The sequence below is a fragment of the Corvus kubaryi genome, unplaced genomic scaffold, assembly GCF_017639235.1.
Source record: "Corvus kubaryi isolate FWS band 111438036 unplaced genomic scaffold, C.kubaryi_AGA036_p1.0 37384, whole genome shotgun sequence".
Lineage (NCBI taxonomy): Eukaryota > Metazoa > Chordata > Aves > Passeriformes > Corvidae > Corvus > Corvus kubaryi.
Window position 1 is genome coordinate 1,715,299 of NW_024581126.1, and position 22,746 is coordinate 1,738,044.

The 22,746-nt window shown below is 39.6% G+C and overlaps 2 protein-coding genes across 19 annotated transcripts in view; one reads left to right on the plus strand and one right to left on the minus strand.

Moving 5' to 3' along the window:
* The window catches only part of LOC121668147 (NADH-cytochrome b5 reductase 2), a 39,165-nt gene extending 22,714 nt beyond the window's left edge, over positions 1–16,451 (plus strand). Inside the window, exons 10-11 of one of the 3 annotated variants that reach the window (XR_006017269.1) lie at positions 6,019–8,527; positions 15,154–16,451. The gene's annotated coding sequence lies outside the window, so the exon portion shown is untranslated. Of the gene's footprint in view, positions 1–6,018 lie in introns of all 3 variants that reach the window. The other 2 variants (XR_006017270.1, XM_042035632.1) reach the window with 2 other exon arrangements.
* Positions 1–22,746, minus strand: part of PPFIBP2 (PPFIA binding protein 2) — a 99,926-nt gene that overhangs the window by 15,836 nt on the left and 61,344 nt on the right. For 11 of the 16 annotated variants that reach the window (XM_042035614.1, XM_042035609.1, XM_042035606.1 and 8 more), the window contains 10 exons: positions 14,948–15,079; positions 9,931–10,110; positions 8,409–8,501; positions 5,847–5,955; positions 4,365–4,397; positions 2,648–2,709; positions 2,078–2,153; positions 906–1,003; positions 660–724; positions 343–411 (listed from right to left, as the gene is read on the minus strand). In XM_042035614.1, the coding sequence (XP_041891548.1) occupies positions 343–411; positions 660–724; positions 906–1,003; positions 2,078–2,153; positions 2,648–2,709; positions 4,365–4,397; positions 5,847–5,955; positions 8,409–8,501; positions 9,931–10,110; positions 14,948–15,079 (917 nt within the window). The remainder of the gene's footprint in view (positions 1–342; positions 412–659; positions 725–905; positions 1,004–2,077; positions 2,154–2,647; positions 2,710–4,364; positions 4,398–5,846; positions 5,956–8,408; positions 8,502–9,930; positions 10,111–14,947; positions 15,080–22,746) is intronic. The other 5 variants (XM_042035610.1, XM_042035622.1, XM_042035611.1 and 2 more) reach the window with 3 other exon arrangements.

Genomic DNA, 22,746 nt, shown 5'->3' on the forward strand with positions numbered 1-22,746 from the left:
ACACGGTTTTTTTGCATATCACCAGCATCTGATGCAACAGCTGTACAGATCACATAATGTCTGCATAAAACATAGCTCAGAATTAAGAGATTCATTTATTTTATTGTATTTTTAGTCTTAAAATCATGGCATTGAAAACTGCAGTAGATGAAGTCAGAACAAGACATCCTCTCATCAGCAGCAAAAGACAGCCAGGCCTATAGGCAGCTTTAGCCTTGTATCTATAGGTGACTTTAGAGCTCTTAACAAGCACAGCAGTAACTCTCTGTGAGCAATGTGCACCATTTAGGGTTTTAAAAAGGAAAAATGTTTTACATTTCAATGACAGTCATTCTTTCTTACCTGTTCGTGATTTCCAAAGATTCTTCTTGTGGAGAGGTTAAATTACTTGAAGATACTGGAATGCTTCCACTTAAAATAGAAAGAAATTTTATGGTTTTAAGGGCTAGAGCACATGTATCTTCTGATATATAAAAATGCTGATTTATTGCTATAATTGAAACCTTAAACAGCTAAGCACAGCATGACAAGCACAGCTTTCTCAAGTGCCCAAAACTACAGCAAACCAAGAACAGTTAAGACAAGATGCCAACAGTTAAACACTCTAAATAACACAATTTAGGACAACCCACATGAAACATGAGAAAGAAAGGTCTTGCCTGATTTCCATGGCTTTGTGTGGCACTGGAGGGAGCACAGCTGGTGACAGTTCTCCTGCAGAGGCCTGGGTAAAATACAAGAGTTTCAAGTCTGTAACTCTGGTGCCTGATGCTGAATCTGCTGTGCCCATACCAAGAAATACAAAAATGTGGCCAGGGTTCTGAACCCTCATCTACCTTACTACAGAGAAACCAACAGCAAAAAAATCATCTATACAGTAGAACCTGCTTCTGAAACACCTGTACCTCTGTTTTCAGTAATTCTCCTTGAGAGTTATTCAAAAGATTCCACTTCCTTAAAGTTGCCTCGAGTTCCTCTTCACTGCCACCAGAGACAGAAGAGCCTGAAAGCATTAGAGAGTAGAAGTAGAAAGGGAGAGAAACTGGTAAAGAAAAAACTTTTAGGGCCATCTCAGACTGTCTAAATTCTCTGGCCTCTGAATTCCCCTCCAGTCTTTCCCTGATGCCTGTAGTTTCCCACCCGTCCTTTGGGCTCTGACTTCCCACCGAGTTGATTTATATTGGAACAACACATTTACCACTTCCAGCTGCACGCTGTGCTCTTCTGGGAGCCCCTGAGCTGCTGATGAGGCAGCTTCTGAACCGCTTGCAATTCACAGTTTGGTGTTCTGGGGCAAGCTGAGGTTGATAGTCTGTTCTTACTCTCAGTCTTTCACAGTACACTCCCCAGTGTGGATGATCTCAGTATACGCTCTAGGTCCCACACAGGTTTGTGTTTGGGGTGTTTATTTGTTTTACTGTGCTGCGCATCACTGTGTTTAACTTACACTCTAGGGAGTATCCAAGCCAGTGTACATTAACACCATCCATCATGCTCTCTGCACTATCAGCTCAATAATCCAGAGCACCATGGCTTGCTCCTTGCTCCTTTTTAGTTATTTATTTAATGAACATTCAGAGAGAGATTTACTCTCCTTCCCTATTCTTGTGTGTTAAACACAAGTTTCCATTCTGCCATACAAGGCCTAAAAATATTGTTATTGCTTGTTAATGTGATGATGTGCATGGAACAAAACTGTCCTTTCAGAAGGTCAAGTTTCCCAGGTTAAATTCAGTGCTCAAAAGTATGGTGGCAACTTAAAATGAGATTGTCCTAAAACCCACACCACTTCCTACAGTGTAAATGAGAAATGGGACAAGGGGTTCCCCCACAACCTCCCCCAGATTTTGAACCTAAATACACAGAACTGTATGCAGCAAAGCAAAGTGGGTTTTCAGTTTCTCCTTCCATACTAAACTTGTCAGCTGTCAGGATTTTCCCTAGTGGAAGGAAAATGAGTTCTCCTAATACCATTTTATGCTGTAAAACCTGGCTAATGGTCACAGGTCATAGTGGTCACAGGAAACACCACATAAACTTGAAATAAAATCAGGAAATTATTCACAAGACATTTTACCATGAGCTGCAATCATTATGTCCTTGACCCTCCTGTACTGGCTTAGCAGTAGTGTCAGCTCCTCTATTCGACGGTCCTGTGGAAAACATTAAATAAATAAAATCACATTTAAAATCCTTCATTTTTAAACACAGAAACACTGTACTACATCTCTGTGATTTTCATGAAAACAGGCTCAAGTCTCTCACATGCCTTGTAAGGAATGCTATTTGCCTTTGTACACAATACTTGCAGGACAATATGAAATTACAGACGTAAGGAAACCTGAGGGGTTTGACATCACGGCTTTTTTGAGAAATAAATGTTTTGAGCCACATTAATGTTCTCCAGAATTAATGTTACCTGTCTGGATTTCCCACTTACTAAAGGAAGTTTTTAGGGATGTGTATTATTGTCTATTCGATCATATATGAGTGTGCCACCATACAGGAACATCCCACGGCTTGATTTATGATCATAAAAACTACAATTCTAATTTAGTCCTTATAGAAAGTGTGTTATTTGGAACAGTTCAGAGATTCAAACCCATAATTTCATTCTTAATATGTAGAACAAGAATTATTTTCTCACCTTTTCCTCATTTGCAGCCAAGAGTGTCTCCATTCCTATCTTCAACCGTTGAACTTCTTGGTCTAAAAATGTTTAAAAATGTTGTAAGAGAAATAAACTTGCTGTATTTACTGTAAATAGATGTCTTGGGATACTCTCCCTATGTTCTTACTAGTAACCAAAGCCAAGTCAGTGGCATGGCCAGTGCACTACTAAACTACATTTAATGTCGATTTTTTCAGAAGCTGTGCTGTTAAAAGCATTGCACAACACAACCATCCTGGTTTTGCTTACAAAAGACTACATAATACTATTTTAAACTATGAAAGTCAAGCAGTGGAAAAGAAAAGAAACACTGAATCTTGTTTTGCAAAAGATGAGAGTGTGTTTGCTGTTCCATACTTAAGGAAATAATTTTAAGTGGGATTGAAAATGAAATATATTCCATCTGAGAAAAAAATATTTGGCAGCTTATGAGAAGCAATTAAAGGACATTCATGAACTTGGGAATGAAAAGTAACAAAAAACTGGTCTGATACAAGGAAATTCTGTAAAAGGTTATTTACCAAGTGTTTCAGTATGAATAACTAGGTTAAAATCTACATCACGAGCTAACGGAGAATTTCCTCACACACAATTTAGTGACAGAGGTTATCCAGGAATGTTACAGTCAATTAAAACACACTCTCTGAAAATGTATGAGGTTGTTAATCATGTCCTAACTTTGCTGAACCAAACCTCTCATTTTTGTCTACACGATAGTCCCACTTCTTGACTAAACCAAGCGTGATGGAGACAGAACCTGAAATAGTTCATCTGTTGTAACTACCACTTGCAGAATTCATAGTTTGACATTAAACCAGACCCACTTGTTCACAAAAAAACCATGAAAACAGATATGGCAGCAGGCATGAAGGGAGAAAGGGGAAAGAAAATCAGTATTTCCAGAGAGCATCTGTGAAAAAAGGTTTTACAACTGAATGTTGAACATACAATGTCATGGCTAAACTACTTGAAAAAGCTGTAATTAGTTTTTATTGCAGGGATTCTGGAAAGTGCACACCTTGCAGTGATTAAGTTTTAAAGCATGTAAATGAACCTTGCAGGCATTTTCTCACAGAAGAGACACAGGACATGCACAGGCACAGCCAAATCAAAAACTAAAGCCAGCAGGCAGTGCGCAAGCAACTGGAAGATGTTTTAGAAAAATCTCAGTCCTGCTAATTTCTCTTTGTAAATATTAGACTTCAAAAAGGACTGGTGTCAAGGTAGATTTAAGCACACTAAAGCAAATTTTACTTACAATATTCATTAACATCATCAAGCATGGGAACATTTATTCAGACTTTTTTTTTTAAAATTTAATGCAGTGATTAAAAAAAAAAAAGCCCCTCCAAAGAGAAAGGCTTTCAATTAAAGCCATCATTCAGGATATTAAACGGGGTTTACATATGTGCAAATAAAATGTTAAGTTTTGGCTCTGTTAACCTTGACAACATCCCTTTGAAGTCCAACCACTTGATTTGTGAACCTCTGACCTTCATTTCTGAAGTGAAATCTCACTGAACAGGGCAAGGAGCTGTCTGCCTGCTGCAAGCAGTGAAAGCAGTGTCTTGTGTGTATTACAATTAGACAGCCAAATCTAAACAAACATAGGATTATTGCTGCAGAATGCATCTGAGTTACAACTGGTGTGAAAGAACAGTGAGATAAAGCAAAAGGGAATTGCAGGGCTTACGTTTTTCTTTTAGCCTTCTCCTATAAACTTCCTCTACGATGGTAAGTGGTGAGAGTCAAATAAAGTATGTAGAAAAAGCACATATTAGATCAATTTTGCAGTTTAATTAGGATATGCATTCTAGCATACTACAAGTACACTGACATTATTTTTCAACTTTATTTGAGAAGACCGCCTAAAATTCTGATAAAGCAGTAACTTTTTTTTGCAGAAGGATTGTTACTGTTTCCATTCAAATACAGTCTAAGTGCTTTCCTTGAATGTAGCCCACAGATTCTGTACAGGGCTTGATTCTTCTGCCACTGGAATCAAGGACAGTTTCACCCACTTTCAACGTGGACAGGACACACTTCTAGAAGCTGAACGCTGCTGAGCTCTACATTTGCTGTCATACCACTATCTTTCCTTTGAAATACCATGAATTATTTGGGAATCTCATGGAAAATACAAAATTCTGTCAGTAGAAGGGTTCCTCTACCAAGCACGACTGTTAGGCAAACGAATTTTCTGGTTAGACATGCAGCTCTCTACATGCACAAGCTCTACAGCTGAGTGAAATCAGCACAAGGAGATGTTAAATCTTCATTAGAATGAACCAGAGAAGGTTCTTGGGAAGCCCTGGGAAGGAGGAAGCACAGCACATGGACATTCACATCTCAGCCAGGGCAGTCTTTGGAAGGGAACACGGGGTTAACACCCACAGAAGTTGTTAGTGCAGCAAAGCTGATGCACTGTGGTGAACTACACACAAATATTCCTGCATGGATGAGTGTTTGTGCTGCAGAGGAAGAAGGTCACTAATTCCATATTCTCATGGCCCAGCAACTGGCAGGAGCCCCAGGGGGTCAGTATTTCAGAGAACTGTGGCACCACTGGTTGAGACCAAAGGCTAATGACCAATGACCTGTGTCAACAGTGCAGGCTTAAACCAGAAACCTGCAATGTCAGAGAATCCTAAAACAGCCCAGGCTAGAAGGGACACTGATCTGGTCCAACATTTCATGGGACAGCGAGCCTGAACTGCACATAGTCATGAAGAAAGGAAATGATGACTCTCTTTTAGAATGTTTGGGCATTGAAACATTAGGCTTAGCTACTACTGTGACTTTTTTTTCCCCATAGAAACCAGGAACCTTAAAGATTTTTCAAAGAAATTTTCAAGGTATACCCAAAAAATAAATTCCCATTGAACTACAATGACTCTTTACATTTATAAATAAAATACCAACAGAAAAACTTCCAGGGCCTTGAGAATACTTCTTTCAATTTGTGCTGCCTCTAGATTGGAACAGAATTTCACACAATAAAGACCTCCAGTCTACCAGGACACAGAATTAATTTACAGCACTTTTCCTCCCAAAATAAATTCTGTAATTCATTCTTGTACCTCCTTGTATTCCTTTGAAATCCTGTGCCAAGCTCCTACCAAAGCAAAATTAAAGTAGGAGTTTAGATTTTTAGCTTTGATTCCCCTCCTCTTACCTCTTTCTGCCACTTCAGTGTATGAGGAGGTCCTGGAGAGCTGACTTTGCAAGCGTTCTATCTCTGCATCTTTGAGAGCCAACTGCTCCTGAAGCTGGGCTATCTCAGCCTGAAAGAGAGCACAACAAACCCAGAATAACTTCCCCACCCATTGTCTGTGATTCTTTCCCAGGAACTAGAAGATGTCTGAGTGTAACACCATGACTGAGGTAAGTCACCAACTCAGGATGTTTCATAAACACTACAACAACTATACGTATTTATGCTGTGTTATCCTATTCCTATTAGAGAAGCTCACTTTCCCCAATGCAATTAGCTCTTGGAGAAGACAGACACAGAGAAAGATAGCGTTTTCAAGGATTTATGTAGGTAAGGAAACTCTGGAAAGCTCTCAAACCTACAAAGTTGTTCATATAATAATAATAATGACTGTTATAGGGAACTCAAACTTGGCGTGAAGACCATCGAAAGATATCAAAGGATTTTTAAACAGATACTGGTTATTTTTAATCTTAGTTACTACTTAATAGTATAACTGAGAATCTATTAATGCTGAGCCTTCTCAGTGGGATAACAAAAACTGTTCATCCTCAAAATAGCAAGTAGGATAGAAGGAAAGCACGGCCTAGAAAACAACCACACACATGCAACAAAATACCAGTGTCCATTTACATTTACTGCAATTTTGGGCTGCCACTAGATTTGGATAGAAAATCCCACATTAAAGACCTCAACAAGACAGAGGGAGAAGAATTCTGTGATTCTTCAGCTTGAAATACAGTGATTTTAATCTGGTTTTTGTATTTATGAGAAAAACTGCTAACAGCGTATTTTACTAAGCAGTTTGGTAAGATTTTCTTCTGAGGTCTCAAAACCTCTGTGTGTCAACATTCTGCATTTGCCCTGCAAAGGCACGCCAAGCCTCCTTGCAGATAAAGGACCAAAAAAAGGGGGGGGAAAAGGAAGCAAAAAAGAAACAACAAGGACAAAAAAGTCACTCACGTGACCAGTTTCTCAAAATAGTAAAATTAAGCAGGAAAAATGCAAAAAACCAAACAACATTATCCAAATAGGGAGAAACAGATTAATTAACACACACACACTTATTTTCACCAGGAAGTAAACATTTGGATTGCAGGATAATGTCACCACTCTGCCTAAAATCCCATGTGGAATAGAAGAATCTGCCTTGTTGCATCTCTGAAAGGCTCCTGCACTTCCCACTGACTAATGTGCTTTTTATATCCAGCCATGGAGATATTCCGATTTCTCATCTAAGAAGCTGGAACAACAGGAAGACAAAATCTTGCAGACCTCTTAATACCAGATCTGGATTTCCTCCCCTGGTCTACTTGATCTCAGAGCTCTTTCAAATGCCCTCATTTCCCTTAATATCTAATTCCTGTCATCTCTATGATTATTTTTCTGCTTCCTCTCTCTTTCCTTGTACTTTTCTTCCTTTCCAGTCCTGAATCTTCTCTCCCTGAGTGGGTTTTATGATTCTTCTTTCCTATTTTCATTCTGCTCCTACATTTTTCCATAATTTCTATCTGTTTTGGCAGCTGGCCACACACTGCTTGAGAAAATATTTTCCCAAAGACTGTTCATCTCCATGTCACAGAAAACATTTTCGTGGATTGTAGAACTATTATCTTACTAGGAAAGAAGACATGACAGCAACATTCTGTTATGCATCCAAGAATTCTCAAAAGACAGAAATGCTAATACAAATAATAGCTGTTTGTCACATCTGGATCAAGCTATCAAACATTAAATAGAAAATTCAGTTTAATAATTTGAAATGTTTCTCCAGGATTCAACCACAACTCAAGAGTCAGTCATTCATATGAACAGGGATTATTAAACAAATGAAGGGAGATGTGATTACAGCACAACAAGGGAAAATCGTATGGTGCTTTTAAATCCAGTGGAAAAGGGCTAAAAATTCAAACTAGAAATAACGGTGAGAATGTTCCACTAGAAAAACTAATTACTGGGGAAAATGATTAAATGTTTCACATGTCAAGTTTCTCCAGATTATCATCCAACAGCTTTGCAGGATTTAAGGTCAACAGAAATATAAGGCAGCCGTGCACTTTGATATACACAACGTCAAAGCAGATGAGCTAATGGTGTATTTTGGGCTTAATGTCTATGAAAACAAATGCCATAGTAAGCAAACACCCGACAAACTTTGCATGTCTCTTCAGGCTGGAAAGTATATGCCACAGAGGCTTGTCACCATTACACATATCAAGGCCAGAAAGCCTTCAAAGAGGCCTTTGCTCTGAGCAGATCTTTGCAAGTCAAAATGCCTTTTGTGGTTTCTTAAAATAAGAATTGCAAAAATTGAAAACTGCACGGAGGGAGCAAAAGGCACAAAAAAGGCTACAAGACCTTCAAACCGAAGTATGTACTCCAAAGATGGTCAAAGAAACTTGACTTCATAGTTACCCTGTCACAAGGTAAATGTAAGAAAAGTAAATATTGATGAGAAGGGGAGCATATCCCTTCCCAGCTGACAGAAGCCTGGCGTTAGAAAATGCCAAGTATTCTGCTTACTTTAGTTGCTTTCAATTTCCACTCATACTGATTTCTTTCATTTTCCAGTTCTTCCACTTTAATTTTGAGGTGTCGAAGTTCCTGTAGCAAACCCTGCAGAGGAAGAACAGAAGTTAAAGGTAAGGCTTTTATAGCAGATATTCATTTTTCCTAGTCCTGAATTTCAGATCATGCATGAACCACACAGTACTGAACACTGAACTGCTACACTAAAAACTGTGACCTACTCTAAGAAGCTGTCCCTTAAATATGTCCCTTCTCCCATTCCTTCTCCCATATCCAAGATACAATTCAAGAATTTTATCTTGCTCATTCTAAAGGACAATATTATTAAATCCTTGATGGAGCTCTCACAAGACAAAATGTCTTAAAATGAACTGAGAAAAGGAAAAGTTCAGAGGAGTAACCCAATTTTGGACTCCTGTGCAGTACATTAAGCACCTCACTAACATCTTGGGTTTATTTTGAATGACTCCCAGATTTGATTCTCAGGTTATTTCTCCAATCCACACCTTGTAGTTCTAATAGTCCATTAAGCAGTTCTGCACAAACACAAGCCCAGAAATAACAGCACTGCTGTCAAAATAGGTGTAACACACAAAATAGTTATTTTTATAATATAAAACCTATGAGAGAAATTACTGAAAAACTCCCTCACAATATAAGCAGATTACTTATGCGTTCTGGGGATCCAAATTTTAACCAAAAAGATGTGGCAACTAAACCAATCTGAATTAAAAGCAAATATTAAAATGGTCTTTTCTAAGCATACCAGTATCAGTCCACCTCCAGTGAAATTAAGCCATTTATGCAAAGTAGCTTTTGTTGTGCCATGTGACATATTTTTGATCAAATACAACCAGGATCTGTTATGTGAATTCTGCTAATATCAGGGAATAAACTGAACTGTGTTGGATTTGCTATTTTAAAAGGACAAGCAGATTATTTTTATTATGGCTCTTTTCATTCACTTTGATATTATCATTAGAAAAACAAAGGGTACATGTCAGGGAGCCTTAGCTGAAATTATTTTATACCTGTGTTAAGCTTTTAAGATATCCAGGAATCAAGAATCTGTGTTCAGAGGTCTGGTTAGGCCACATCATCAAGCACAGCTGGGGTGGCATCATAGTGAGGAAAAGCAGCAAACTACCAAACCATGCCAGCATGCTGCACATCAGACAAACCTCAACCCCAAAACCCAAAAAACCCACACTGTACCAGCACTACAGACTTACAAGTGAAATGGAAACTGTGAAAAAGCTGAAAGGGGTGATTGGGTTTTTTGTGCTTTAGTAGACAGTCATCAGTGGTGACCAAATTGGTCCCCACAATTGGGGTGGAGTGTCTGGGGTGGGATTTTTTTTCTGGTCATTTTTATGCCACTCGCACTCTTTGCTAAGGAAAGCCACAAAGATTAATGCCAAAACATTCCCAAGGTAGCTCTGGTTAGTGGGATTTAGTTTCTGCAAGAGAGAGAAGAGGCAATACAGAGGCTTCTGCCCAGGGATACTTCTCGTACATCACACTGAGAACAATTCTTCTGGCCCAGAGTCTCTACTGATCTTGCACCAGATTGGGGACCATTAGGGGTCAAGTCTGGTTTCCTATCTTGAGACTTTCTTTCTTGGATTCTACTATTAATTTCCAGCTGCAGTCTACACATCTGCTCCTGTAGATCACTGATCAGGTTCACTACTGACTGAAAACAAGGGAGGAAAGGGGAAAAAAAAGACAAAAAAAAATAAGTGAGAAAAAAAATGATGCAAAGAATGTATTTCTACAGTTGCAGCACAAAAAACTACATGAAGCACATCAAAGGCAAACTAAAAGAAGACAGATTATGTGTTTCCTTTCTGATAAAGTAGATATAAATGAGCATAAAACTGGAATATTGCAGAAAGCCACAGATCACATGGAACAGAATCTACATTCCAGACTAAGTCATGATTCTGACTCTGAAGTTAAGATCAGAAACTTTTTTGGGCAAGTTTTACAGTCATGTGAAGGAAAATTTGGATCTTATTTTATTATGCTGGCTCAGAGGTACACTTTTGCTGAAATGGGACTTGATTACATTCATTTGCACTTCCAAATCATCCAGGAGGAAGAAACTGCAAAGTGCTCAGCTGGGGCCATAGCCTAATCTTTCAAAATTTATACACAGAATTTACCAGCAAAGTAATTCTGCTTCCAGGTCTAGCATGGGGCAGAAAAATAACTCCATTACCTCTCTTGCTATCTGGGCAGGATCTCAACATGGAGGAGGAGTTAAGCAACAGATGCAGGAGAAATCAGGAGGATAACACAGAAGAAAAAGTAATTATTTCAAGGAGTACCAGTTTGCTGGCCAGCTTCTTGGATTTGTGTATCAGTGATGTACACACAAAAAAATGCAGCTTAGAAAGCAAACCAAAGTAAAATACGAAAATGTATATAATATTTCACCTAATTTCCCTGACTTTTAGCAAATAGCACTGGGTATTTTTTCAGGTATCACAGGTTTGGAGTGCCTTTCTCTTAGCTTTCAGGTACATTAACAACACAAGTTTCGTGGTTTCTCAGTCTTCTCAAGTGGAATAAATTTGATGAGCTTAATCCATCTTCCAGAGGAGTGAAAAAGATTTCAGTGGACAGAACAACAGATGACATGGCAAATCTTTTTTTAATTATTTTCTTCATTAGAGTTGCCAATAATCCTCCTGTAACCTCAACTCTGCAGTAAGTCAAGAGTCTTAGAGCTAGGGAACAGCTACTGCAAGGACAGGACAGTAACAGCATCCAGAGTCAACTTTAAACATTCACAAAGATCCACCTAAATCATACAAAAGAGTTTCACACATTTGAGTATTTTCTAGCTCACTGTTCTTAAGATGAAATTCAGAAAAGCCATTACATATATTTTCCTTTATATACGTTATGCTCAATCAGGATCACAATGTCTGATGCTCATCCTCTTTCATCCAACAGACCTTTAAGGAACATAAATGAGAATTAGGTTTCTCTTTCTACCATCCTGTCCACAATCAATGTCCCAGGTGGGGATTGGAACTGTCAGGACACACATCCATCTCCCTCGCTTTCTTTTAAGCACCAAGGCTTGGTCTGTGCTCCTCTTTGGCAAGAGCACTGTTCACCCACACAGGGTTCTGGAGAAGAGCTGATCCTACAGGATGCACAGATTTCTGAGCACAAACTGGCAGCTGCTCCAGTTGTGGTGACATGTGGGAGTCCAGAAACACTTCTGCTGCCACCTTGCAGTTCTCTCTTTTGCCTTAAAAAGGGGGAAAGGGAAGCAGCCTGCATCTGCATACTCCCCGCAGGGGCAACTTGACAGCACAGAAATGGCAGAAATCCTTATCCCAGTGGAACTCCAGCTTGTGCCTTCACGTTTTTTTCCAGTTTCAAGGTAGAAAAGGCATTTTTGAGGTTCTTACACAGCATGAACATTTATTAACACCAACTACAACATCTTGATTCAGATGAAACAACGCACCAGACTCCCCAGTGGGAGTCAGTGGCTCACTGACTCAGGTTTCTTTGGAATTGCACGTAGCTTTCTTTGCACTAGGTATTTAATTCAGAAGTTACAAAAGCCACAAAATACTTGCCAAAAGCTTATAGCCAAACTCACAGACTTATCCCATGCTACAAAAGGAAGACACAGGACAGAAGAAGGGCTGTTAGGCAAGCTGGAGTGCACAATTACTGCTGCAGTCTCCTGAGAGGGACAGGAAGTCTCTTTTGTCCATGTTCAGGTAGGGCAGACATCAGGGCAGCCATAAGTCTTTTGATAATGCTGCTTGCTCGTACCTTGCTACATTAAGAAAAACACATTTTCTAAATTTCTGAGGCTCCTCAGGCAAGAAAAAAGCTATAAAACCCCCTCAGGTGAGATCCCAGAAACCTTCATAGCATTACTGTGTCAAAAGTAGTACGTTATTCCACAGAAAAGGAATTAAAATGACAAAGCCAGGAGTGAGATAGCCCATTTGAAGGCAGCTATTCTCCTGGCCCCTGTGTAATATATATAAATAAATGGCACTTTATATTTAGTATGCGCTTTTGAAGAGCCAGAGACAAGTGGCATTCAGTGTGAAATCAATACCTTTGAGAGGAGGGTAGAGATGCTTGATAAACTCTTCGCTGCTAACTAAAACCAAACCTAAATGACAGCTGCACAAGATAAAGTGAAACCCATCTCACACATTAAAATTCGCTCATGTTTAGAAGAATATCTTAATTCGCTTTCTTTCCTCTCCCAGCCCGACCAGAAAAATAATTCTATAGATAAATTCTAAGTGACTGGAAACAGCTGCTGTGAAATAAGCCAGCACAAAATTAGAATAGAGAGAAAACATGGTTGAGCTGAATGATCTAGCAATGCCACATTTAATTTTAAACTTTTTAAACCTCATTATTATATTTAAAAATAGCGGGGTCAGCTATGGAGTATCATTACCCAGCTGTTTAAAATCGTTTAACTACTGGATGCCAAAACCAAGAGCAAACTACAGGTAGACTGTATTTGTCAAAGTAGTTTCTTCATTAGAAAGATGTAGTTGGGCAGTGGAGGCAAAGAGTGCAGGAAAACACTCAAAATATTACCAAATTTAAGCAGCTGTAGTCTAATAGTGTAAAGAAAATTAATTAATAAATTTCATTCTGATGTTTGAAATGGTGTTTGTATTGAAAAATTAGTATAATTTTCAGGAAAAGGAACAGAAATAGGGTTAAAGCACTAGAATTCAACTAAGCATCCAATTTGATTGAAAGCAACTCCCGTTCGTCCTGATAAATTAGATTAATGCTTATTCAGGAGAATCTGAAGTAATTACACAAATAGTTCAACAAGCAAACCAAAAATGCTGTTTACTTCCCCCAGCTTTCCTTACAACACCCATCCTCCTTGCTTTGTGCACACAGGTTTGCGACTTTCAATGTGCCAGAAACCTAATCACATCTCGGAGTAGTTAATAATTCAGCACATACTTAACACGGCGATTCTCAACTTTTCCATCAGATTAGAATCCTTTTCCATCTCAGCAGGAACGTGTCCTATCACTGAGCAATGCCACAGAGGCATCCAGGCCACTAAAATTCAACTTTTCCATCCAAGGGGGCACACACCTCACTGCAGCAGCAGCAGCATTTCACAGCTCACAGGACCAGGCCTCCTGGGCACTCAAAAGTCCTGTCAATGAAAATGCACCCCAAAATCTTTTCTGCTTTCCAGGAGCCAGGCTGGCTGTGCATGCCCTGCAACAATTTGGGAATCCTCATCCCCTTATCCCACACGTCATGGGAAGCACTGGGAGCAGGCTGCCATCTGTAGCCATTAGGGGCTGCTCAGACCCGCTCAGATTTTCAGGTAGTTTGAGAGTGCTCAGGCTTTCTGTACACAAGGCACTGACAATTATGCCTGAAAAAGCACGAGAAGGGCCACAGGTGGTAAAAACAGCAGCTGGTGCCTCTCTGCCTTGCAAGGTCTGCCAGAAATTACTCTCTTTATGTTATCTTTGAATCTCTAAAGAAAACTTCAGAGAATAAACAAGTTGAAAGGAAACACACCCCAAATGAACCATGTCACTGCAGGCAAAGTACTCATGCATAGTTATCACATATTCCACTAGCAGATTTATGAAGGGCAAATAGTTCCTAATGCTGCCTGGATTTCAAATTCTCCTAGGTCAATATGGAACAAAGTTTGGGGTTTTTTTTTCAGTCAGCAATGTATAAATCTCAGACCCAGTAATCCTTTCTTTCCAGGCAATGCCCTCTTGCTAGCTGGTCCCCTTACAGAACCACTGAGTAGGGCAACACATGGCAATTTGTATGAATTTCTCTCTTCCAGGATTGCTTTCCTTTCCAGCTCCCACCTGCTGCTCACTACCATGATATGGATGTTGCTCAGATGACTTCCCTGTTTCATACTCTCTTTCTTAACCAATACAGCAAAAACCAAAGCTCATTTGGTGCCCAGAACTCTCCACATTTGAAGGGGAGTACGTGTTGGAATTGCCTCCTGCCCATGACATTTTTTTTGCACTATTTACTATGGAGCCATGAGGGGAAAGACTCATTTGAGGCAAACGCCCTCCCAGGTGTCACAAATACATTAAAATCTCCAATGCCAGTGCTTGTGGCACCCCTGATCCTACTGAGCTGACAGTCTTTTCTGCTACATAAATGAGGGAAGAGCTCTGGTGGGCCTGGCACAGCCATGTCAGTCCAGCTCCTGGGGAAAGGAAAGGGTTAAGTGAACACCCACTGTAATAAATGCTTCTGGGAGGGACTGTGCCTTGATTAAAGCCAAACAGCAACCTCTGAAGTATAATGAGAGAGAGGAAAAGAAACCGCATCCCAAAAATGCATAATCATACTTCTCACTGAATTCATAGGAACAGTGATACGGGCTCACTGTAAGCACAGAAAATCCTATTCTGTGCTGATTTCAGCCCAAAAGCTCAGGTGTGTGACAACACACCATAGACATGTGATGGAAAAAAATTAAAACAAGCTAACAAAAAGACCCTCACCTCAGCCTTGTTCTGTTTCTCTTCGTATTCACTCTGCTCCTTTTCCATACCAACCAGCTTAATCTTCAGGTCTGAAACTTCAGCCATCAGATCTAATTTCTGAGTCTCGAGCGATGTGCGACTTAGCAGCTCCTGAAAGCAAAGCAGAATATTTTCCCCAGTTATTTATGTGAGCTCTGACAGACTGCTATGTGTTTTATTGGCAGGCCCATGTTAAACCCTCAATTTGAACCGTGTGTTTCTCAAGTGCTGCGTTATTTTCATCTAAATGTTCTGTCTTAATCACCAAACCATCAGGTCCCACTACTTATTTCAAGCAAATGTGTGGCAAAGTTAATCCCTGGGCTAGACATGAAATTGAAAACAATACTGAAGCTGAACAAACCCAAACCTACACAACGGCACATTACAAAATAGTTGGCATTTTCCTAAATACTCATCATTTTAGGATTACATTGTAGACCTTCTTGTCACGTGTTATTCAATAAAGGATGTATTACAGAATGAGCACCTTAACCAAAACTGAGGCAAGCAACACCTCTGCAGTGGCACTAATAGTAGCTTACACCATGTAGTACCCAAGAGCTTTTGTAGGCTGTACAGTGTGGAGGGAACCGCAGTGGAAGAAATGTCCTAACTGGAGCCTAAAAGGCAATGTTTAAACTAAGAAGAACTTTCAAGGTGAAACAGCTGGTCATGATTTTTGCTTGTGCACCCCAAGTTTGTCTTCCAGATTGCAGAGAAGACATTGCACACTTTGGATGGAGTCACATCGCTGTGTCTGGAGAGCCGCCAATATTCACACCTTCACTGAATCTTTCATTCTTCAGGAAAGCCAAGGCAAGAAATCATCCAAAACTTAACACAGCATATTACACACATCAAATGCCTCTGTCACCTCTGTTTTCAAAAAGAAAAAAGTCCAGTCAGGAGTTCAGGCCTTACTGAAAAATCGATACTTAGCTTTCCAAGCACATAATTGATTTTTAACAAAAGAATGTAGACTTCCAAATGGTTAAATGGTTTTGTGGTAATTCATAAATCCCATTAGTGTGTTGATCACATGAAACACACTGAGGAATCACAGCAGGTTGTGCTTTGAATTACATGGCAGTGATTTGACTGAAGTTGCCATAGTTAATCCAGGTCTACACTGATGTTATTGAGGGATCAGAAATCACCACATTCATCACCCTTTTCTCATCTCTTCCTCTGCCCCAAACTCTACAGTACATTGTAGACCATGACTTGGAGCCACAGAAGCCACAAAGGTTATTTCAAAGATTACAGAGTTAAAGTTTATTTCAAAATCTGCTCTACATGTAAGTTATTTTAGTCTGGTGGGGAATATTGCACAAATCAAAAATAGTACTAAACTTGCATCTGTATTGCAATACCAATTATCTAAGCCACCCACTACTCCCAATGCCATGCCCATTCCTGCTGACATTGGCAATGATATTTGTGTATGGATGGGAAAATAAACAGAAATGTAGCTTCATGGTTTTGGCTTTTTTCTTTTTTTTCTTTGCTGAATGAAGTAAATCAAGCACTAGTCAGGAAAAGATATTGCACTGACTTTTTTATTGAGAAACTCTAACAGGTAGGCACCAAATGAAATCCCAGGAGGAGCTGCTTTCTACACAGGTGATTACAAATTACAATTATAATTAAAAATAACTCCTCTTCTTCCAGAAAAACACTAATTTGCATGAGTTTCAGAGACACATCCCAGTCCAGACTGGAACAGGCTCTGTACAGCTGTTAAGATAGCAGACTACTGCAGGTTAAGACAGAGTTAAAAATGAGAACTTTGATATGAAATAAAGCCACTGAACATCAGAAAAATGAGCAGGATGAGGCAACTCTGGCCCCATGGACAGACTCAATTCACTCTTGAACTAAAACAACATTTAGAATTTTTTTTGGACACTGACATGGTGTTCCATGATATGGGAGGAAGATTTCTTAATAAGGCAAGGAGCCACAGCATCCCTCTAGGGATTTTAAACAAAAGATCTATCCTTTGAGTGCAGCATCTGGCATTACTCCTTATTTTTCCTAGAGACCCCTAAATTACCCTTAGTTATGCAGTGCAGAGCAGTCCACACTCACTCCTCTCACCCCAAGTCCAGGAGCTCTCTGTGAACACAGAGGCACTACCTGGTGTAAGTGAGCATGAAGGCAGCTGTTTGGGTTTGTTTTGTTTTTAATCAACTCAAACAAAATTTTACAATTTGCTCTGAAGCTGGGGAATCAGATTCTCAGTTAGAGTGAACTGGCATAAACCTCGTGACTTAAAATAGACAAAACAGCTAACTATTCCTAGTTTGTTTTCAATGGAGCTCCACTGATTTAAAACAGCTGACAATTCCTCTTGCATCCAGAGAACCTAACTTTTGCTTTGAAAGCAAGTGCCCTTTAAAGTAAATGTCTCCTCTTGAAACAGGAACATCTGGAAGCAATTATTTTCATCTTCAAGCAGATGCTCACAGTGAACAGCTCATTAAGAATGTGAACCATTTTGTTACAGAGAAATTATAGTATATTTCAGTGGTATGATGCAACTTGAATTCAGCCAGAATAAATATGCAATTGTAAGAAAAGAAAATACAAATTTATGTTATTGGTTTGAAAGCAAAAAAAGATAATATAAGACAGGCAAAATGGCAATTTAGGCTGCAGTAGCTTTAGGAGAATCTTAGCTGAAAAATAGAACAGATACAGAACACATCCTATGGAATCTTCTTTAGAAACAAGATACTTGGTTTTAGCTTTAAAATGTACTGTACATTATACTATGTAAGTGTAATTTAACTTCTTAAAGTTCTTTTTTTAAACTCAGCTTTTAACTTTAAAAATTAAGGAGGCATGCAGAAGCTATGATATACGTGTACCAGATAGATCAAAGAACAGCAAACTATTTCCAAACACAACATACTTTTTAAAACTCACACTGTGTATTTCTAAAATACTTAATCAACTTTTCCAATATTCCCAATGAAACTGCAGCACATGCTGTGTATGTCACTTTCACATTTAGTCGTCTTGGAAATACGTAATTCTCATAAAACAGTTTATAAAATGTGACATGACAAAAAAATAGCTTGAAAAGAGGTCACTAAAATTTTTTAGGCTCTCAGCTGCAAGCACAGAAAATTCCATGATATTTAGCTCTCCACAAAACAGGAGAAACAATCATGCCATACAGTGATTGAGAAACTGTAAGGAAGATTTTAGTCAAGCAGGGAAGGGGGAAAAAACCCCCAAAGATCCCATTTTGCACTTGTGCACCATACAAAATACAACATTCAAAAAATTCCTTACTTTGCACCCTTATTAAAAGCCTTGGGACAGACAAACAGACCAAGCTACCTACCTGGGAAGCAAAATGCAGCCAGAACCAGCCCTAATGAGAACTGCACTTCTCAAGTGCTGTGTGCCAGCTGTGGCAGAAAGAAGATATTTGCTTAGCTGAAAACACAGCTGAGAGCAATGTACGTGTGTAATCACCATGAAATGGTGCAAGGCAGTAGCAGGCAGGGAATTGCAGCCTTCCAATTCATCATTTGCCCATTATATGGTTAAGCCAGGGAAAGGACAGAGCTTCCCACAGCACTGCCAGCTTGGACAGCCTTTGGATCCGCCTGAGGAGCGGATTCCTGCCCATGGTAGCTGCAAAATAGCAAAACAGTGGAATGCTCACCTGGAGAGATAAAACTGCACAGCTTGAGAGCACGCTCTCAAAACCCCACAGCTCAACCAGAGCTGCACAAAGCACACTTCAAAATCTGAAACACTAAGCCAGCTGCTGGCAAGAAGCTCCTGCATGCTATAAACAAGTGCTGAAATTCATCTAAGATCAGATAACTCAGGCAACTGAAAGTTGAAGGAATGGTCTTCGCCAGCCAGCAAAGTTCCTGAGAAGCAAACAGATACACACCAGACTTATACCCCGCAATCAAGACAAGATTCTGTCGCCCCTAAGCAGAGACAACTGCAAAACCAGAGCAGGTACACACTGAACGTTGTTGGATTCAAATTCCTACTCTGATACAGCTCCTCCCTGCACTCTTTTAATCCAGTTTTTTAAAAGGTCCTCCGCTGTGCTGCACACAGGGCACTGTCTGGCACACCTTCCTCTGGCCCTTGCACCCAGGCAGCAGTGGGCCACAAACTGACATGAGAACAGAAATCCACTCCTGTTTACACCCAAACATTTCAGTTTTCACGTGTATTTTTTTAAGACACAAAGAATCCTAAAGCCAAGTCCTTTGTAATTTGCAAGAGAATTTTCTTGATTGAAGACACAATCATGTTCACACAACACAACCATCCAACAAGAGTCCCCAGGATTGTGTCAGAAATTATTTGAAAGGCACAAAGACACGGTCAGACCACGTCTAGGATTTGGTTCAGGTCAGGTACAGGAAAGACACTGCCACGCTGAGCAGCATTTTCACTGGCAAAACAAACTGCTGTCTGTTATGCCAGAGAGCTTCAATGGAAATTACTATCTGTTAAATAAATAAAATGCAGCTCTGGAATAGCAAAGAGGTAACAGACTAGAATTACTTGTGAAAACTACCAATAAATGCACGTAAAAAAACTGTGGAGGTGAAATCCCCGTATGCAGAAAGTTCACTTTTCAGATGGACGTGACACAGCTGTCAAGCCTGACAGATTGCATAGCACTGATGTGTTTGTGTTAGGCATGGCTGGTACTCCCTGTCATGGAACAGTTGAGGCAGCTTTACAGAGCAAAAATGACTTCTGCTTTCCAATTCTACAGCACATTGATAGGAGGTTGTGCCAAGGCTGTCTCTCCTCTCCAAAAAAAAAAAATTCTTTCTAAGAAAGGATTTAGTAAGAAAGTACTTAGTAATGCCACAAACTTGGAGCAAGACACACAGACACATCATTGCTCTCTAAAACTGGCTGTAACTTCACACTTTAAAGCACTTGATATACTGGAAATGGACTGTCATAGCATAAATTGTTTTCCTAGGGTAATTCTAGGAAGTTTTTTTAATTTTACTTCTACACAAATCCCTTACAATGTGGTAAGGGGAAAGGCAGGTAGCTGTTCACACAGGCCAGCTTTTCCATACCCTTTACACATTCAATAGCAAGACAGACACCCCACTGGAAGGTAATCCCATGAGATCAAACCTGTGTCTTGCTCCCAGTCATGTTCCAGAAAATTCTCTGTTACCATTCACTGTGAAGGATGACCTTGTTTCTTGGCCCAAACCTGAATTATACTTCAGGACTGATTTACAGTTTTGCCATTGACTTTTATGAGTTTTGAAAAGACCTGCTTTGCTTTTTTGAAGGAAGAAAAAGCAGACACCTTCAAGGTGGAAAAATGCTTTTCTTCATTACAGTCTGTGGTGGAAAAAGTGTCCTTACAAAAGTAAAGCATTGGGTTTGACACCATAAGCATCACATTATCTGTAGCTGTGCACACCAGGGCATGTCTGTGTCTCACACTGGATCCTCTCATCTCTCAAATGTTGCTGAGCTGTATTTTCCTTGGCCATGGTTCCATAAACAGTGAGGTCAAAGCACATCTCTCCACTGCCCTTCTGCCACACCTTGACCTTTCCTGTGAGCTGTTTGACTCAGCTGTCACAAAAACAGCCCCTTCCTTGTAAACCCCAGGTTAGTTTTCTCCCAGTCCTTGAGGAGAAGGTTTGCTGAGCATGACAATCTCAAATCAGTTTCAGAAGCAACATGGGCAGGAAGAGGGAGAAGGATGAAAGGCAAATGAGGCCTTCCCCCTGTTGCTGCTACCCCACATTTAAGATGCTCCCCCAAAATGCTGAACAGCCACTTTATGTTAGTTGTATAAATTTTATTTCAGTTGCTGTTTCAGAAGTGGTTCCATGATCACTTTGTAGCAGGGTTCAAAACAACTGTGCATAAATCAGAAGCCAGAAGGATTTTTTGCCAGTAACCCCACCCTGCCAAACAGGACAAGTCTCTGCTAGCAAAGATTCAGCAAAAACTACTTTGCAGGGTGGCATTAAATACCCTCTCTGCTGTGGAACTACCAGATAACATCATTAAGTTATCTTAAATTTTATGATTTTTTTTATTGAAGCATTTTTTGCTTAGAATTAATTATGAGTCACTCTTCTTATAGTTCTTGAAATTAAAAAGACAGGGCTTTATCTTTATTTCATTTTCCACTTAGAGGAAGCAGTTGACCTAAGTTCACAAAGGCAAAAACCAGTGGAGTTCAATAGATTGTAAATAAGAAAGCAGAACCATGAAATAAACCTGATTTTACACTACACCCCCCACCCCGAGAGGGTACCAGAAGTCATTCAGAAAAGCAGGACACCAGTGGCTGCTGGCTGAGAAGATCTGAACCGAAGTCTCCCCCAAACCTTACTGATCCATCTATTGAAGCCCCTGAGGCCACACACTCACTCTACTTTTGACAAATTATCTGCAGAAAAGTCCCCTGGCCACGTATCTTACATGAGAGTCATAATCATCTCATGATCAGGTCATTCTCTTCTCCCCAAATCTCAGCTCATCCCCCAGAGAGGATAATCTTTTCAACAAGATGAATTGAGAAGAGAACCTCCAAAATAAATTATATTAAATAGGATCCTCTGCTGAGACAGACAATAAATGTCCAACTACCCTGACTGCTGAGAGGCTGAGAGATCTATCTTGGGTTTCCCATATCCCACTGTCAACTGGGAGAAACAACAACTACAGCTGCTCAAAGTTATCTCAAAATTTAGGTTTATATTAGACATATCTGGAGATTCTCTGACCTCTTTAGCTTTGGTACAGCCTTTTGTAGCTTATCACTTTAGGATCAGCTTTGTAGGCAGTTTGTGCATGTGCCTAACGCCGGACGAGTAGACGCGAACATTTTCACGCCAATAGCAATGTTCATGCAACGTTATATTCTATTTTAGATGCCTCAGTGTTCTGGTAAACAAGGCTTTAAGTTCACTGTTTCCCCAGAAGACTATCTGGGCAAAAAATTTTAAGTCAGAGAAAGAATAAACAGTTTTAGCAGAAGTCACAGAACAACTATCTAGCTTTAGATTGGAACAGGAAGCTTCTGCACTCTGTTGTGAATGCTTTCCTGGAGTCTGAAAACAGATTTTCTTAACTTAAATCATCACTGTTCTTTGAATTTCACTTCAGATCTCACTGGAAAACTACATATACTCACTGTTTGCATTTTTAAAGATGTCCCCTTAGAATAAAACCTTTCCCAGCTGGAAGCATTTTGGGCTGTGTGAGAGGGAAGGGTTTTTTTCAAGAACCTTTGAGAATTACAATTTAAAATGTTTAGGATACAATTTTATCTTACAGAAACTGCTGCTGTTTACACACATATGTACAAGGATCCTTATCATAATTTAAAGCTACAATCAGTTCATAGAAAGGCCTGTATATCTCACATGGACTAAAATAGCAAATTTATAACACAAAATTTTTGTGTGGGGAGGAGAACTAAGCTCATCGAGAACAGTATTTATACCGCAAATTCCTGGCATAGATTTTTTGAGGCTTATTTACAGTTTCAAATCTATTTTTTGTATCTATGTACTGCATTAACAGTGCATGATCTGCATCTGTCACAACAGAAAGTTGCACAGGGAAAGACCAACAGATCTGCAAGTTCTGCAGTAGTATATGAAATGTAAGGTATTTAATTTATCGTTTGCTCTGCTCCCTCAACATGTAACATCAAAGAGCAAAAATTAAATCACGTAGCCTGAAACTGTTGATTGAAATAAAGAAAAAATGTCTTTATATACTAA